The 19,271-nt window shown below is 40.0% G+C and overlaps 1 protein-coding gene across 3 annotated transcripts in view; it reads left to right on the top strand.

The window, feature by feature from the left end:
• SPATA18 (spermatogenesis associated 18) overlaps positions 1-19,271 on the top strand; it is a 49,066-nt gene that overhangs the window by 20,065 nt on the left and 9,730 nt on the right. Inside the window, exons 5-10 of one of the 3 annotated variants that reach the window (XR_007517672.1) lie at positions 3,608-3,703; positions 6,221-6,670; positions 8,536-8,806; positions 10,896-11,054; positions 11,881-12,056; positions 17,524-17,697. Coding sequence is in view for 2 of the 3 variants with exons in the window: in XM_049886254.1 (XP_049742211.1) it covers positions 3,608-3,703; positions 6,221-6,670; positions 8,536-8,806; positions 10,896-11,054; positions 11,881-12,056; positions 17,524-17,647 (1,276 nt within the window). In the remaining variant the exon portion in view is untranslated. The remainder of the gene's footprint in view (positions 1-3,607; positions 3,704-6,220; positions 6,671-8,535; positions 8,807-10,895; positions 11,055-11,880; positions 12,057-17,523; positions 17,698-19,271) is intronic. The other 2 variants (XM_049886254.1, XM_049886255.1) reach the window with 2 other exon arrangements.

Genomic DNA, 19,271 nt, shown 5'->3' with positions numbered 1-19,271 from the left:
CAAAACTTTATGGGTTCCTACTTTTTTCACCTTATTTGGAAATAATATCAAACTGAGGATAGTACCATGAACACCCACATACTGTTTCACATACCCTTTGCCCTATTTGTGCTCTTTCCCTCTTTCTTCCCTCTGTATACATGCTTCTCCCTAACCCCCAGAACCATTTGAAAGTTGTATAAATGAAGCTGCTTTCTGCTTTCCATTGGATTTCCTAATTTTTTTTAACCTACCCGTGTCTTATTCTATTTTGTTTAATTTAAGGCATTAAAAAATAATGTAGTATATTTCCTGTATTCTATGGCTTGGTAAAAGTAGAGAGTCAGCAAAAAAGAGGAAGACCCTCAACTAGATGGATTGACACAGTGACTGCAGCGATGGGCTCAAACATAGCAACGATTGTCAGGATGGTGCAGGACCCAGCAGTGTTTGGTTCTGTTATACACCAGGGTCATTATGAGTCGGAACTGACTCGATGGCACCTAATGGCAACAACAATAATGATAACAACAACATGGTAGCCAGCTCTCTTCTTCCTTCACTTAGTCTGCCTACGTGTCTCTAGGGCCAGGGTGTTATATACCATAGAATGAATGGCTCACCCCAGGATGTTCCCCATTTCTAATCTCGTGGAGGCTGGTTTGATTCAGTTCCAGAGTCGCAAGTTGAGGGAAACCTAGACAAAGGAAAACCATTAGATTTTATGCCTGGATTCTGGTCATGAATCTCTTTCCCTCATCTTCTATATCCAGTCTATTAGTGTGTCCTGTTAAATCTACCTCCTAAACATCTTACACTTGTTCTTTTCTTTGTATTCCACTACCACTGCCCTAGTTCATGCCTCTGACATCTCTTGCCTGGACCAGTTGCCTTCCAACTGGCTTCCTTCCATCTTTTCTTGTGCTACTACAATCCATTTCCCACATAACACCAATTTTTGTTTTTATTGTATCAAGTCATCTCCCTGCTTAAAAACAGCTAAGTAGCCTCTTTTTATTCTGAGAGAAAAATTCCAGATGAATCACCAAGACTTTCAAGGCTCTGAGTGGTCTAGCCCTCCCTCTCTCTCTACCCTCATTTTATGCTAGTCTCCGCTCACCTAGCCTCCTCCAGCCACAGTGGGCTTCTTTCAGTTTTACTGTCCTACTGTCCACTTCTCATCTTGCAGCCTTTGCCTCGGCTTTTCCATTTCCTTGGAACAGCCTTCCACTGGTTCTTTGCTTGCCTGCATCTTTAGTCTCCTTCATACTTCGGCTTAAATGTCACCTTCTCAGAATCCTTCTCTGACTGCCATTTGGTGAAAGCTCTTCCCTTAATACTTTTTCACCATGATTTGTTTATTCTCATAATAGCACTTATGAGATTTTTAGAATTTGATTTGTTTGCATATTGAGGATCTATCTCCTCCACTAGACTGGAACTCCAAAGGGTTATTCTCTTGTATTGCTATTTTGACACTATTGTATCTCCAGCACCCAGTACCGTGCTTGGTACATATTAAGTGCTCAACAATTTGCTCAATAAATGAATAAAGCCCTAACAAAATGTTAAATAAAATATGCTAACCTGCTGAAAACAATGCTTGGTATGTGAATGTCCCTCCCATCCTTCTCTCTGTGTGTCATCCACGCTTGCCAAATTAGCATGTGTTCTCTTTTATGTGCATGTCTCACACATGCATGCTGTGTTGAGAAAAAAAAATATCCCCTTCTTTATTCTTTTTTATACTCCCCTTCCTTTCTTTGTCCATTTTCTTCTTTTAACCTTCTCCAGTGTTCTTTTGATTACAATGCTTGTTTTCCCATATATTCTTTTTAAAACAGTTAACATATTCACAGTAATTTCTTTTCAACCTCCAGTAACCCCATTGAGAAGTTATTGCAACTTTTGCTTTCTTAAAGCATTTCATTCATGCATGCATTCCTTGTTTTTTTTTTTTTTTTTTTTTAATGTCCACTATGTGACAGGCATTACTTTAGGTGCTAGGGACAAAGAGAGGAATAGACAAAATCCATGTCCTCGAGTGGTTCACAGTGTGTTTCTAATGAAATTATAAATGTGAACCATGTGCTGGAGGAGCTCAGGAGAAGGTGAGGCAAATGTTGCTTGAGAGAGTCGGGGGGATCATTTGGAGTGCCACTTGGGTGAGTGAGCATTTGTTAGAGGAGGAGGAGGGGACGGGATGGAACTTTGGGTAACTTTCACCACCTCCTGTAAGTATCTGATTAGTTGGCATTTGTTGTTGGGATTTGATAGAAGTCTTGTTAGCTCGTTATATCTTGGAGTCCTGGTAGTGCAGCGGTCAAACTGCACGGCTGCTAACCGAAAGATCGACAGTTTGAACTCACCAGCTGCACTGTGGGATAAAGCTGTGGCAGTCTGCTCCCATAAAGATTTGCAGCCTTGGAAACCATATGGGGCAGTTCTCTCCTGTCCTGTAGGGTCGCTATGAGTTGGAATCAACTCAACTGCAATGGGTTTATCTTGCTATTCCTTAGTCTGCTTCACTCTCTAGGTGAGGATCCCAGTGTCCTACCCTCAGTTCCTCCATCTAAAGGTAAAGAAGAAGACTGGCGTGAGTCTCAATAGCAATTGCACTCTTAGCCTCAGGACTACTGTGATGAAAGCAAAAAGCAATTTTTTTTTTTTTTAAAGCGTCTGGATATTTCAGGGAGGCAGAGTCGGAGAAGTCATGACACCTTTGCCAATCCATGATCTCTCATGGTACTAAAAAAAAAAACTAGGGGAACTTAATTCTGAACCATTGCTCTTCATCCAGTTTCATCCATCCCATTCTCATTTCTTTTAAAATTTAGATAGACCTAAAGAAAGAGCATGATTTGTTACAATTTGCCTACGATGAAGAGAGCCCTTGAAACTGATGGTGACTGAGCTTTGTTGAAAATTCAGGAAAATTGTGCTTAAGAGGTGGTGGAAGTCAGAGACAAGACACGAACTACCTGGTAAAAAAACCTGGTAGTCGAGTGTAATTGTGGAGGACTTTCTTTATAGGTGGAAAAATAAGCTTTTTATGTTTAGGAAGTCTTGGAAAATTAAATGCAGCCCCACAGTGCAAAGTCATGAGAACAGATATTGGTATGTTGCAGAAAAATGTAGATTTTATAGAGAGAGACAATCTGGGATTTGGTGTAATTAGAGTGGATGAATTTAGAGGGTGAAAAGAAAGACAAACAAGCTTCGTTGTTCTTTACTTTCTAATAGTAATGATTTTTATAGTCTATTAGGGATAGTAATTCTGTAATTTCTTGTAAGAGTTTGAGACTGAGCAAAGGATGCTAGCATGTTTTTGCATTCAAGTCCTCTGTTATATTTGCAATATCATACGATTGAATACAGATGTCTAATGATTTGATCTTGTTTATGTTGAATCCTTGCCCTCAAGCGGCTCACAGTGTGTTTCTAATGAGACTAAAAATGTGAGCCAAGTGCTGGAGGAACTCAGGAGAAGGGGAGGCAAATGTTGCTTTTATATCATGTGTCAATATATCATGTCATATGCCACAAGTGCCTTAGAGAGCCTGTGCCTTGATTTAGAAAGCCTGCCAATTTTGAAAAATCTGTCTTTAGTTACTGATTTCTCTTACAGTCTGACTGAAACTGAAAAGACTCTTGAAGAAACCAAGAACAGATCGGCCATATCCCTTTTGGCTGCAGAGGAGGAAATAAATCAGCTAAGAAAGCAGTAAGGAAAAAAAATGGCAAAATTATTGCAGCCTGCTGATTAATCTTTGAATTTAGCTTTTTTGGTGCTCCATTGCAATACAAAAGATCCTGTTCACGTGCAAAAAGGAAAGGCAGCAGTATTTTTATTAATGTTTTGTAATATTTATTTTCTTACTATAAAAACATTACCTAGGTTGTACAAAATTTTCAAAGTACAACATAGTATAAAGGAATCCAAAAGCCATCTCAAAATTCCAGGACCAGTTGCCATGTTGATATTTCTTCCAATACATATATTCAAAATAAAGTTCAGACAGACTACCTTTCAGCCAAATAATAGACGGGCCTATAAAATAAACAATAATACCTGTGAGGAAAGTGCTCCTTAGAATGACCAACTATACGAAACCAAAAGGGCAACAGTTGCCCAAAAGCAAAGATGAGAAGGCAGAAAGGGGCAGAAAAACCAGACAAATGGAAACAGAGAACTCAGAGTAGAAATGGGGAGAGTGCCAATACTTTGCGGGGATTGCAACTAATGTCACAGAGCACTTTGTGTATTAATTATTGGAGGCGAAACTAATTTTCTCTGTAAACTTTCACCTAAAGCACAATAAAAAAAAAAGTTAAGACTACAGAATGAAGTATATAAGGATGCAGTTTTGGGCCCTACTTTTTCACTTAACATTGTTTTCTTCTATCACTAAGGAAAAATACTGCAGAGCTTAGTTTTAAATAGGTGCATAATATGCCATCACTTAGGGATTTCCCTAATGATGAATATTTAGTTTGATACTCATTTTAAACATTAAAATAACACTGTGATAATTATTTTTGTGGCAAATCTTAGTTCAAATGTCAGATTATGCCCTAAAGATAAATTTCTAGAAGGTGAAAGAAGCAGGTTATAATTTATTTTTTCTTAATTTTGATTGTTTCTCCAAAAAAAAGAGCAGGTGGAGGTGTATTTTTTGGCAAAAAAAAAAAATCACCTGAAAATGCCTTTCTGTTGCCTTCGTACATGTTCCCCTTGTTCTGATATCTTTAGGGAACAACTGTAAATCTTAGCTTACAGCTCTGTTCTGTTTTCCGCGTCTGTCCTCCCTCTCATCATTTTAATTTCTTATTTCCTTTTTGGTGTATCTTTTCAAATTCATTGTTCGTTCATATTACTTATTGATTTCCTATAGCACCGATCCTGTTCTTTACTGTTTCTAGTGCCACTTTTAATTCTGCTATTGCATTTTTAGCTTCTGTACATTCTTCTTAATTTTACCCTTTACCTTTTCGTCTTACACCGTTGTTATTTTCATTGCAGCATATTCTCCTCTTAAACCTTTTTGCTCCTGTTTTATGGTGGCCATGCCTTCTTTTTCTTTTTTTTTTAAATCATAGATGAAGATGCCAACTTTATTTCTAAAGTTATTTTTGCTTGTATTTGTACTACATTATTTTCAGAGGTCCACACTTTCATCTAGTCTTGTGGATATTATTCAGTTTCCATTGTAATTTTCCCCATATTCCATTTGTTCAGAGAATCAAAGAGCTAGCGAGGGTAGAAGACCGTATCTTAGGCCAGCTTCTGGACTGAGTTTTGGAGGCCAATTGCTTTTAGTTTTTTGGGCAGTTACCATCAGTACAATAGACTAGACTATTATGACTAGAGGCCTACTCTGCTTTTTCTAGAAGATCTGCATGAGCATTCTTTTTTCAGGAACCATTTTCCATGAAAGCTGCTGACCTGCAGGGCACCCTAACCTTCTGGCATTTTTTTTTTTTTTAATTAATTTACTTTTTTTTTTCAGTGAAATATACACAGCAAAAGGTACAGCATTTCAGCAATTTCTACATGTACAATTCAGTGACACTGATTACATTCTTCAAGTTGTGTAACCATTCTGGCTATCCTTTTCTACATTAGTCTACCACCATTAACATAAACTCACTGCCCTCTAAGCTTTTCATCTAACTTTTCAAGTTGCTGTTGTCAGTTTAATTCCATGTAGATAATTCTTTAAAAAAGCTCAATCCTCAAGGACGACGTACTTTACTAATTAAGCTGAACAATTGATTGGTTCAAAGAAGACTTCAGGGTATAGTTTTGGTTTAAAATTTAAAGATTATTTCAGGGCAATATTTTTGGGGGTTTATCCATCCTCAACGGCTCCAGAAAGTCTGAATTCCATGAGAATTGGAAATTCTGTTCTGCATTCCTCCCACCCCCTTTTGATCATGATTCGTCTATAGAATCTTTGATCAAAACATTCAGTAATGGTAGCTGGGCACCATCCAATTTTGGTCTCATGGCAGTCTGTCAGTTCTGTTTTGCTAATTTGCATTTGTTCATGTGTGTCCCCATCAGAGTTTTCCAGTTCAATAATGGCATAGTAGAGTGGTCTTTGTTGTTAAACAAACATGCCAATTGTTGCTTATTTATCTCCTTCTTTCTTCTCTCCCTCCTGACCTTTTTCTCCCTCCCTCCTTCCTTCTTTTTCCCTCCCTCCTTCTCTCTCTCCCTCTGTCTTTTACTGTTCAGTCTTAAATCTCTTCAATCCCAAGAGGAGTCCCGCCACAGGAACTCAGACTACTACTCAGACTACCGGGGTGGAGAGCGGGGTAGGAGCATAGACCACAGGAGTGTGGACCTGCGGAGTGTGGACCTACGGAGTGTGGACCTGCGGAGTGTAGACCTGAGGGGAGCAGAGCTACGGGGCTCGGAGCCACGGGGGTCGGAGCCACGGGGCTCGGAGCCACGGGGGTCGGAGCCACGGGGCTCGGAGCCACGGGGCTCGGAGCCATGGGGCTTAGAATTACGGGGCTCAGAACCCCGAGGCTCAGAGCCACGGTCCATGGACCTGAAGAACTTAGACAGACGGAGCACGGACCAGCGGAACCCAGAAGTGATATCTGACTATGAGAAACAACTCCGAACGCTCAAGGATGAGATAGCTGTTCTGTCTGCTGAAAAGAATGTGCTCCAAGGAAGGTCTGACAAACTCTCAAATCTTTTTATTTAAGCTCCTTTTGATGCCTAATTGGTTGAGTTAGTGGTAAAAGCCTGGCTTGGAGAAAAAAAGTAAAATGATACCTAGAACCAAAACCCAAACAATATGGAAACCTTGAATTGTAAAGGGATTGTTTTCTCTGACTGCACCATCCCAGAGAGAGAAAACACCTCCTAGATTGTCAGTACTTGGGCACTTACTAATTTTGGGCTTACACTGAAGTGAAAGGAATGAATCAGATTAATTAAAACCAGATTTGGGTGGGTATACAATGCAAATGGCGGTAGCCATCTTGCAAGAATGTTTTATAATAGTAGGCTCCTTTTCTCTGAGACCTAAGGGTTCTCTCTCCAGGGTGACTATATTACTGGTCCATATTACTGTAAGGCATTTGTTTTTAGATCTGACTTTGTTTGGTGGAATGTGCAAGTAAGTGTGCTTGTGAAGAGAGGTCATTAAGAGAGTTTAGTGAGGACAAAGTAAGATGTTTGTCTTTAGAGTCTCCATTTTCCCTGCTCTAGCACCGCCCCCCACATGCTCTGATTCAGTCTATCAAAGCCACCGTCCTCCACTTCCTCCCCTTCCCATTCCCCTAAGTGTCACCTTAGTCTTGCATTTTTGGGAATCACTCCATTCATGTTGTGTTGGTGCCGGCTTGCACTCCCAAGAGCTGATTCTGTGCATCTCCTCCAGTGACATCACATCGGTAGCTTGACATTGGCCACGGTGGGGTGGGGGGGGGGTGTGGGGAGGATTTTCACCATGAAGATTGGCGAACTGCATATCAGGGCTCCCCCTATTCAGAGAGTCTGCTTATCAGCATACCACTGTACTCAGTGCTATCTACTTTTTGCCGCATAGTTTCTTCTATAAAACTTCTTTTTTTGTGACCTATTTCTTTTGGATTAGCCAGTCCGATCATTTACATTGTACTTGGTAGTAATATACTTTGACTGATACAGTGGTTTATAGTTTACCGAGTACTTTCACATGTATTACCTTATCTGGTTTTCCAGACCTTATTCCCACTCCCAAGGAGCCCTGGTGGCACAGTGGTTAAGTGTTGGCCACTAACTAGAAGGTTGGTAGTTCAAATCCCCCAGCTACTCCGAGGGAGAAAGATGTGGTAGTCAGCTTCTGTAAAGATTACAGCTTTGGAAACCTATGGGGCCAGTCCTACTCTGTCCTATAGGGTTGCTCTGAGTCAGAATCAACTCGATGGCAATGGCTTTTTTTTTTTATTCCCACTCCTGAGAAAGGTTAAAAATTATGTAGGTGATAACTGAAGCTTTGGAGAGGAGAAATTACTGCAAAGGTCCAACTGAGATGAGATGGTGTTGCTGGATGAGAACACAGATCTTTCTCATTGCTCCATAGGTGTTCATTCCATTTTATACCATAAGGCATGTATGAGGTGTTAGCTCTTTTATGAAGCAAATTTGGGGTAAAAAATCCTGAAAATCTGACTTCTGTAACTCTGGCTCTTGCTAGCTGTGTTACTCTAAGGATGGTCCTGTTAACTTTGGTAAGCTTCCCGTTCCTCATCTGTAAAATGGCTAACAATCATGACCAAACATGGCTGTTTAAAGGATAAATTGAGGCGCTGAATGAGTGAAAGTGCTCTGTAAAGTCTATCTCCTTATGCAAATACAGAGTATTGTTTCTTGGCTGTGGTAGTATTGAAGGTCTACTGGAAAGGTCATGAAAGCAGCTGCTTACCCTATCTAAAAAGCCCGTGGTTCCTGGGTATCATTGGCAGTTTATGAGGAGAGAAGAACCAGAGTCTAGGAACAACGGGGGGAGGTCAATAAAGGTGTTTCCTTGGCTGATTCTTACTTCCCAACAGGTCCCTAAGGAGCCGGTCTCCTAGCCCTGCCCCTCGAAGCCGGCCGGCCAGCCGGGCTGCCAGCCGGTCTGCCAGCCCCTCGACTGCAGTTGCAAAAATTAGAACCCCGTCCCCGAATCGCTCCAAGCTGTCCAGCGTGGCGCGCAAAGCTGCCCTCCTGTCCCGGTTCAGTGACGCCTATTCCCAGGCCCGCCTGGATGCACAGTGCCTGCTCCGGCGCTGCATAGACAAAGCTGAGATGGTGCAGCGGATCGTATACATCGCCACGGTGGTATGTGCACGCATGTGGGCTGGACTTAAGAGGAGGTCCTTGGGGCAGTAGTTTCGTCAACAGAAGGGCACAGCTTTAAAAGACTTGTGGATCCTGAGGTTACTGAAGGGGGCGCTCCTTTATCTCCCCATCTGTCCCTCCTTCCCTCTGTTTCTTCTTTCCTTCCTTTCATTACAAATATTTAGAATGAAGCATTTTCACAGTCAACTATTCATACATGTTAATGTTTATGTTGTCCAGATGTTTGTTGAAGAAGTATTCCTAACTGCAGGACTGTCTCAAATGGGTCTATGCTAAGTTGATTTGCACTGTATTTTCTGCCTAATGTGGGTCTGTGCACACACGGTGTGGATATGGTAGTGCTAATGGCAATCATTCTGTTGGTTTCCATCAGAAGGTTGTGATTGTGTTGACTACTAGTTAAGCGCCCAATTATTAGCTGAAAGGTTGGTGGTTCGAACTTACCCAGAGACACCTTGGGAGACAGGCCTGGCAATCTGCTCTCGAAAGCTCACAGCCTTGAAAACCCTATGGGGCAATTTTATTCTGCAACACATGGGTTTGCCATGAGTTGGAATTCAGCCAACAGCGACTAAGAACAACAGTTACTGAACCTGCTAACAAATGAGCTACCGAGTATGAAAATTTTAAAAAGGCACATATATATAATCCTTAATTCCCAAAGCAAATAGGTTTGTTCTATGGCTACCATTCTGAGACACATTATGAGAGTAGTTAAATTAAAAAAAAAAAAATTAGTTAATCTACTGAACTTTTGACCTGTGGGTCATATCTAACCCCAGCCTGTTTTTCTACCATCTGAGAGCTAAGAATGTAAGAATCCTTTTGCATTTTGAAGAACTGTAAAAAACAAAAAAGAGTCTGTGACAGAAACTGTATATGGCCTGCACAACCTAAAATATTTTCTGTCTGGCTCTTTACAGAAAAAGTTTTCCAACTCTTCTGATTTAGATAATTGAGAATCACTTACTGAGTTGGTTAAAGCTCTGGAAGGGTAGAGACCATTTCTCTTTTGCATAACTGAGTTTTCCTAGTCCCAACTACATAGCAGACATTCAGTAAATATTTATGTAATTAATACATGCCAGGAAACATGACTGTTGCTCTGTGGTAAACACTAAACTGATAATTTTCTCTTATTTCTTTACTAGTAATATAGTATAGTATAGTATAGCATAGCATAGCATAGCATAGCATAGTAATAGTATAGTAATAGTATAGTATAGTATAGTATAGTATAGTATAGTATAGTATAGTATAGTATAGTATAGTATAGTATAGTATAGTATAGTATAGTATAGTATAGTATAGTATAGTATAGTATAGTATAGTATAGTATAGTATAGTATAGTATAGTATAGTATAGTATAGTATAGTATAGTATAGTATAGTATAGTATAGTATAGTATAGTATAGTATAGTATAATATAATTAATGTAATGTAATATAATAAATTAATATAATATAATTAATGTAATGTAATATAATATAATAATATTGCTACGGGTTCATAAGGAGCCCTGGTGGCACAGTGGTTAAAGTGCTAAGCTACTAACTGAAAGGTTGGCCATTTGGACCCACCAGCTGCTCCGCGGGAGGAAAGATGTGCCCATCTGCTCTTGTAAAGATTTACAGCCTTGGAAACCCTATGGGGCAGTTCCACTCTGTCCTGTAGGGTCTCTGTAAGTTGGAATTGACTGGATGGCAGTGGGTTTGGGTTTTTTTATGGCTTCATAGCATCAATGAGCACTTTTCAAGTATTTGTGTGACTGCAGATGGCTTATTTCCTTGAGCCTCTGTATTTTTCTGCTTCCTGCTCTCAAGATTACCAGAACAAGGATCGACTGTCTTGGAATTCATGGACATGGATAGTCTTATAAATATTTATGTACTTTTCAAAATTTTATAGAGATGTGTTTTCTCCCAGATTAGAAATACTTTTGATCAATGTTTATTTATCAGAAGATGGATAAGGTGCTGAATTTTTGGACATCTTGCTAATTCCTTGCTTTGGATTTCTTTACCCCTCTCCTTCCATCAAATAAATTTGCTGCATTTTTATGTGCAGGAGGCATTCCATGTAGCTAAAATGGCATTCAGACACTTCAAGATCCGTGTGAGGAAAACGTTGACACCGTCTCACTCAGGGTCAAATAACTTTGAAGATGTGGTCTCGGATTATATCATTTGTCATCTCGATCTCTACGATGCCCAAAGCAGTGTTAACGTAAGTGCTGGAGTCCTTCTATGGGGACTGGTTCGCTGATGATACTCTTTACATTGAATACTGGTAACTCAGAAATCCATCCAGTGCTGAGTATTGCTTCAGAAATGCACAGTATCCAGTTGACTTTGTAGCACCAGTCTTTATTGGCTGTTTATTTTTTGGACATTTTATGGGAAATAAAGGTTCTGAGCTTTGTCATTCTATTCTTTAGATAGGCCTTTAAGGTAGGGAGATATAATATCATGGTGCTTCAGAGCGACGGCTTTGGGAAATGTAGGTACGGATTTGCCACCTGGCTGTGCCACTGCCTAGCTGTGTAACTTTGCACATTTACTTAGCCTCTCTGTGCTTTAGTTTCCTCATCTTTAAATGGGAGCAACAGTGGTCATTAACCCATACAGTTACTGAGAGGATTAAATGAAAGAAGGCACGTAATTTGCTTAATACGAAACTTGGCACGTAGTGAACACTCAATAAAAGCAAGCTATTAGAATAATTATTATAGACTATGAACAAGTTAATTCTGTGTTGGCACATCACACAAATAGAAAAATAACAGAACCAATAAATAAAAGTCACTGAAGTTTCTTTCCTTAGATTTTTGGGGCACTCTCTTGGCCTCGAGTATATATCATTTGTACTTGGTGTCATCTTTCCTCCTCTATTATGAGTGATACGGTCTTTCTCCTTTTAGCCCATGTTTTAGCTTTTCTGATTTAGCCGACTTTCACTTACCTGCTCTTTTCCCACCTCTCATCAGTCACAACGCTCTTAGGATGTCAGAGTTGAGTTGGTAATAAGGTGACGCTATCTTTTTGTTTTTCAGGATGTGATCCGAGCCATGAACGTCAACCCCAAGATCTCGTTCCCTCCTGAAGTTGACTTTTGCCTCCTCAGTGACTTCATCCAGGAGATATGCTGCATTGCCTTTGCAATGCAAACCTTAGACCCACCTCTAGATATTGCATTTGGGGCTGATGGAGAAATTTTCAATGATTGCAAGTAAGAGACACTGGAGCAGAAGTTTAGGGATTCCATATTTGCTGGGAACAATTTAGGAGAAAGTGTACTAGTGGCTAAAGAATCCTGGGTGGGGAAATCAACAGACACTATCTGATTTCCAGGCCCTGCCGTATGCTTCTCCATGCTACAGGGCAGAGCTGTCTCCCAGAGTCATTTTCCTTCTAGGCAAAGTGTAAATCAGAGGTCACATTATGATTTCCATTGGGCATATTGGTCTTTGGAAGGGATTAATGAGTGCCTGAAGCCTGCCTGGAGTACTTTTAAAGAAAGGTACTATATAAATACAAATGCATATGACTTTTTTTTGGGTTTGTATCACATTATCCAGGCCAGTTTTCTCAAAGTAAGGTGTGTGGATCACCTGCATCAGAATTACTCAGAGTGCTTGTTAAAAATGCAGATTTCTGGACCCCACTCCATGGTATTTTATGTAGTAGGTCTCTGACATTGATAATTTAACAAACTCCCAGATGTTCTTTATGCAAGCTAATGGTTGGTAACTACTGCTCTACTCTTCTGTCTAGGACCATTGGTTTCTACCAAGTTTTAAGTGGTAAATATTTCTCTTATTAATTAGAGGAAATTAATATTAAACATTTTATTGAGAATTTCATGGGACCCTATGTATAGCTGGAGATTTTCTGGGAAGAGGCCAAGCTAGTGATTAAGAACCCAGACTCTGGTGTCAAGCTGCCTAGGTTTGATTCGTGACTCCATCACTGTTAGCTGTATAATCTTGGGCATGTTAATTTTTTTGTGCCTTGGTTTTTTCTCTATTGTACTACTTCCTAGGGCCGTAGGAGGTTAGATAATTCAGATAAAGCACTTAAAATGCTGTCTGGTGTGTTGTGAGTGTTCAGAAAACATTAGCTTCAGGTCTTTGTTCAGGCTGTAGAGTTATGGGTTGGTGGTGGCCCAATACCCCTGCAAACTTGTTGATAACAGAGACCGTATATCGTTCACTTATGCAAGTCAAAGCAGTGATGGGGTTTCAAATTGCCTTATGTTGTTGTTAGTTGATTTCAAGTTGGCTATAATTCACGGTGACCCCATCTACAACAGAGTAAAATGTTGCCTGGTCCTATGCCATTTTCATGATCATTGGTATGATCAAGCCCATTATTGTGACCACTTTGTATTTTGAGTGTCTTCCAACCTAGGGACTCATCCTCCAGCACTGTATCAGACAATATTCTGTTGTGATTCATTGGGTTTCCACTGGCTAATTTTTGCAAGTAGATTGCCAGGCCTTTCTTCTTTGTCTTACTCTGGAAGCTCTGCTAAAACCTGTCCACCATGAGTGACCCTGCTGGATTTGAAATACTGGTGGCATATCTTCCAGCATCATAGCAAAACACAAGCCACCACTATATGACAAACCGACAGACTTGGTGGTGGAATTGCCTTTTAATGGGTTGTATTTTCTTGTCCTTGTTCTAGTTTTAGTTTCTTTCAAATCACTGCTCACAGCATGTGTCCACTCATGGAAAAGTTGGGTATTAGGACATTACACTCCAGTTGGGTCTTTTTGATTCCCTTAATAGAATATAGTATATTCATACCTCTTCCTTTATTCCTTTTTCCATTAGAGGAGTCATAGTAATACTCAGAAATGTTCACCTGTTTTAGTGTTATAGAATCTGTACATTTCACAGTAGGAAGGGACCCATGGAGGGAGATCTCTGGCAAGTCCCTTTAACCAGAGGGAACCTTCTGCTTCTTGGGGCATCCTATGGCCTGCACTCTTGAATGGCTGTGGAGCTAAAACCAGAATGCCTAATAATGATCAAATTTGGTTCTACTTCCAGGATGTCACAGAACAAGTCTAACCTTCTTTTACCGTGGCAGTCTTTCAAAGGCAGTTGCACAGTGGTTAAGAGCTTGGCTACTAACCCAAAGGTCAGCAGTTCAAATCCGCCATCTGCTCCTTGGAAACTCTATGGGGCAGTTCTACTCTATTGTGTGGGGTCGCTATGAGTTGGAATTGGTTCGACAGCAGCACATTTTTTATTTGAATCCTCCTTCTTCTGGTCTGATGACCTTACATTATTTTCATATGAAGGTAGTCTGAGACTTAGTAACAAGTGGCTCCTTTCCCCTGACCTGTGCTCCATGTTCTTCTGAATATTCTTTTTAAAGAAAGTATCTAGAACTGAATGTAGGTCTCTGGTTTGAACTGACCTGCTTAGAGAGACTAACACCCTTTTTTCATTCTTATTCTCTATTAATTCATCTAATTTGTAGTAATTTTCCCCCCAGCCTTATAACATTGTTGACTCATTTTGAGTTCAACTAACACCTGTTGTTATTTTTTCATATATCGCCTCTCTTTGTGCAGTTAAATTGAGTTTTTAGACTAATTTGCAGGATATATGTGTATACATTGCATTTTATCTTATTAAATTCAGCTTATCATTCCAACCTCCTGAGTTATTTTTTTTTATTAATCAATTTTCTTTATCTTAGAGGAACTCTTTTTCTACCACATCATGTGCTGTTTGGCTTTAGCTCAAGCTTTTTATCTAATGAGCAATTGAAATTTGGCCAAGAGGAATTGAATCTCTTCTTGTGGCTGCAATTTTATTAACCAGATTATACATTTCTTTTTTCATTTATGCTAGCCAGTTTTGATTTGTTCTGGGAAAAAAACCAAAAACCTGTTACAGTTGTATAATACAGTTATCCAACATTTTCATATATATATATATGTATATATATTTTAAGTATTATATTGTATTTTTGGTGAAAGTATACACAGCAAAACAGGTTCCTACTCAATAATTTCTACACATAATATTCGGTGATATTGGTTACATTCTTCACATTTTGTCAACACTGTCATTATTTCTGTTCTAGTTCATCCATTCCCATTGACTTAGTCTTACTGCCCCCCAACTATGCTTCGGAGTAACTGTTATCCATTGGATCTCGTATAGATAATTTTTTAAGAGCGCTGTACTCAAGGGTGGCATTCTTTACTTTTTGTGCTAACCTGCTATTTAGTTAAAAGGTGACTTCAGGTAATAGTTTTGATTCAAGGTTTAAAGAGTTTCTCAGGACAATAGTCTCAGGGATTCCTGTAGTCTCAATGGGTCCAGTAAGTCTAGATTCTTTGAGAATTTGAATTTCTGTTCCTCATTTTTCTCTTTTTATCAGGGTCCATCTATTGTGACCCTGATAAAAATGTTCAGTAGCAGTAGCCTGGCACCATTTAGTTCTTCTGGTCTCAAAGTACAGGAGGCCATGGTTCATGGAAATAATTATTCCTGTAGTCCAGTTGCTTCTCTGATTCTTGGGTTTTCTTCTTTATCTTTTGCTCCAGATGAATGGAGACAAATAGTTGTGTCTTAGATGGCCACTTGCAAAAGACACTTCTCACCGAACTAGGATATAGAACATAAGCTTTATGAACTATACTATACTCATTGACTGAATTGTCCCTTGAGACTAGGGTCCTAAGTCTTCAAACCAAGAAAACTAATCCCATGAGGTGATTGGTTATGCCTAAGAAGTATCCTGAGTTATTTTAAATATCGTCATCTAGTGCTTTTTTTTTACTACTCACCCCATACCTTTGAGCATGTTCCCTATATTTCTTATAAGTCATTGATAAAAATCATGACTTATCACAAGATCGAGAGAGAGCCCTCAGCACGTAAATTCAGCTTCTCATTGATCCATTAATTACCTCCTCCACCCTGACTTTGGATATGGTCATTCAACAAGTTTCCAGTTCACCTAATTAAGTTATCATCCATCTATAACCAGTTGCTGTCAAGCCAACATTGACTCACAAAGACCCCCCGTGTATGTGAGAGTAGAACTGTGCTCCATAGGGTTTTCAATGGCCGATTTTTCAGAAGTAGACTGTTAGGCTTTTTTTCTGAGGCCCCTCTTGGTAAACCTCAACCTCCAGCCTTTGGTTAGCAGCCTAGCTTGTTAACCTTGGAGTTCCTGGGTGATGCAAATAGTTAAAGCCCTTCGCTGCTAACTAGAAGGTTGGAAGTTCGAGGGTACCCAGAGGTGCCTTGGAAGAGCGATGTGGTGATCTTCTTCTTTTTCTTTTTAATATTTTATTGTGTTTTAGGTGAAAGTTTACCCAGGAAATTAGGTTCCCCTTTAACGATTTTTATACAAATTGTCCTGTGCCATTGGTTACAATTTTTACAATGTGTCAGATTTCTCAATATTTCCATTCTGTTTGTTCTGTTTCCATTGATCTAGCTTACCTTCCTTGCCTTCTCATCTTTGCTTTTGGGTAAATGTTGACTGTTTGGTCTCATATAGTTAATCGTTTAAAGGAGCACATTGCCTACATGTGATATTGCTTATTTTAGAAGTCAATCTATGATTTGGCTGAAGGGTGACCTGCAGAAATAGCTTCAATTCCAAGTTTCAAGTTCAAAGGGTATCTTAGGGCAATAGTCTTGGGGTTTCCTCCAGTATCTATTGGTCTAGTAGGTCTAGTCTTTTTTAGGAATTTGAGTTTTGTTCTACATTTTTCTTCCATTCTACCTGGGACCTTCTATCTAGTTCTGGTCGCAGGTTAGAAGAGGCTGTGGTTTGTGCAGGCTCTTAGTCCTGTGGGCTAGTTTCTTCTTCAAGCCTTTGATTTCCTTCATTCTCTTTTGCTCCCTGTGAGTAGAGACCAATAGTTGTATCTTAGATGGCTGCTTGCAAGCTTTTAAGATCCCAGATGCTACTCAAACTAGGATGTAGAACATTATCATCTTTGTGAACTGTGTGATGCCAATTGACTAAGTTGTCCTCTGAGACTACGGTCCTAAGCCTTTTAACCCAGTAAACCAATTCCTTGAGTTGTTTGGATATGTCTAGGAAGCCTCCATAACTCTCCCCATGTGGTTTGTTATATATGTAGATATATATGCAACACACACCAACATGTATATAGATATGCCTGCAGATACACCTATACTTGCATGTGCATTTACTCGCATGTGCGTTTACTCACATACCACACCCGTATTTTTGGGTTGTGTGGTGATTTACTTCTGAAAAATTAGCCATTGAAAACCCTATGAAGCATGGCTCTACTCTTACACACTGGCGGTCCCCATGAATCTGTGTAAACTCAATGGCAGCTGGCTATTGGTCATAGTTCTCTTACTTTGTCCACAAAAATATGATGAGAAATCTCATAAGAAGCTATATGTGACACATCTCTAGCATTTTCCTGAATTTTAACTCTTGTAATCCTGAGCAGAAAGGAAACAGGATTAGCCTGACATGACTTATTCTTCATGAGCCTGTGCTAGGTCCAAGTTATCGATGGCCCCTGTTTTAAGAGCCACAATCGTCTCTTTAATAACAGAATCAGGATTGCTCTTTGTCCAGATAAGAAATGTTACCCACCCCGCCCCCCGCCGCAGAGATGCTACAGAATGGCGTAACTTCTCTTTCTTGTTCTTTTGTGTGTTTAAAATAGGTACCGTCGCAGCTATGACTCCGATTTCACCGCTCCCTTGGTCTTCTACCACGTGTGGCCTGCTCTCATGGAGAATGATTGTGTCATTATGAAGGGAGAAGCTGTCACCAAGAGAGGGGCTTTTGTACGGTGGCCTTGCATAGTGACCATTCATCCCAAGTGTTTGCTTCACAAGTTCGAGAACATTTATAAACCCAAAGATTCTGTAAAAGAAGTCTATAAAGAGTTGTTTGTTAAGATTCCATACAAAGGGGAGGAAGTGTGTTGTACATGGGCCTGGCTGGGAAAGAACAGGCCTTCTTTTTTTTTTTTTTCTGTTTGATATTTTATAATTTCCTGGCAGTGGTGTCTTTGCCTGTTTCTTCATTTATAAGATGGAACTAGTCATATTTGCCTCCTCCATCTTAGAAAACTTGCAATATTATAAGGGCAAAGCCCTTTGAACTCATTTTATTGGTGGCCCTCCATAGTTCTAAGCATTTCAAAATGATCGATTAACTTTCTGGAAACATTTTGGAAAATTTTTTACTGAAAATTCTCCATTTTTGGAAACTATGAATGTACCCTGTGTTTCTCTCCTTTGTATGTGTGGGGGAGGGGAGGAATGGAGAAACAAAGGACAGAGGAGGTGGGGAGAGAGGAGCCAACAAGTTTGGAAGGTTGCTTCCTATGTACACTGGTGGTAGGATTTTTTTTTTAAATATTTATTGTGCTTTAAGTGAAAGTTTACAAATCAAGTCAGACTGTCATACAAAAATATATAAACACCTTGCTGTATACTCCTAATTGCTCTCGCACTAATGAGACAGCACACTCCTTCCCTCCACTCTCTCTTTTCGTGTCCACTCGGCCAGCTTCTGACCCCCTCTACCCTCTCATCTCCGCTTCAGATAGGAGATGCCAACATAGTCTCATGTGTCTACTTGATCCAAAAAGCTCACTCTTCACCAGTATCATTGTCTATCCCATAAACCAGTCCAATCCCTGTCTGAAGAGTTGGCTTTGGGAATGGCTCTGTCTTGGGCTAACAGAAGGTCTGGGGACCATGACCTCCGGGGTCATTCTAGTCTCAATCAGACCATTAAGTCTGGTCTTTTTACAAGAATTTGGGGCCTGCATCCAACTGCTCTCCTGCTCCCTCAGGGATTCTCTGTTGTGTTGCCTGCCAGGACAGTCATCAGTTGTAGCGGGGATATCATCTAGTTCTTCTGGCCTCAAACTAATATAGTCTCTGCTTTATGTGGCCCTTTCTGCCTCTTGGGCTCAAAATTACCTTGTGTCTTTGGTGCTCTTCATTCTCCTTTGCTCCAGGTGGGTTGAGACCAACTGATACATCTTAGATGGCTGTTTGCCAGCAATTAAGACCCCAGATGCCACTCTCCAAAGTGGGATGCAGAATGTTTTTGTAATAGATTTTATTATGCCAGTTGACTTAGATGTCCCTTGAAACCATCATCCCCAAGCCCCCTAACCCCTGCTATGCTGGCCTTCGAAGTGTTCAGTTTATTCAGGAAACTTCTTTGCTTTTGGTTTAGTCCAGTTGTGCTGACCTCTCCTGTATTGGGTGTTGTCTTTCCCTTCCCTAAAATACTAAAATAGCTCTTATCTACTATCTAGTTAGTGAGAACCCTTCTTCCTCCTTCCCTCCCTCCCCCTTCTCATAACCATCAAAGAATATTTTCTTCTCTGTTTAAACTATTTCTTGAGTTCTTATAATAGTGGTCTTATACCACTATTTGTCATTTTAC

This window comes from Elephas maximus, chromosome 5 (assembly GCF_024166365.1).
Source record: "Elephas maximus indicus isolate mEleMax1 chromosome 5, mEleMax1 primary haplotype, whole genome shotgun sequence".
In the NCBI taxonomy this organism is placed as follows: domain Eukaryota; kingdom Metazoa; phylum Chordata; class Mammalia; order Proboscidea; family Elephantidae; genus Elephas; species Elephas maximus.
Note: the sequence above shows the minus strand (reverse complement) of the source record. Positions and strands in the feature narration are given on the sequence as shown.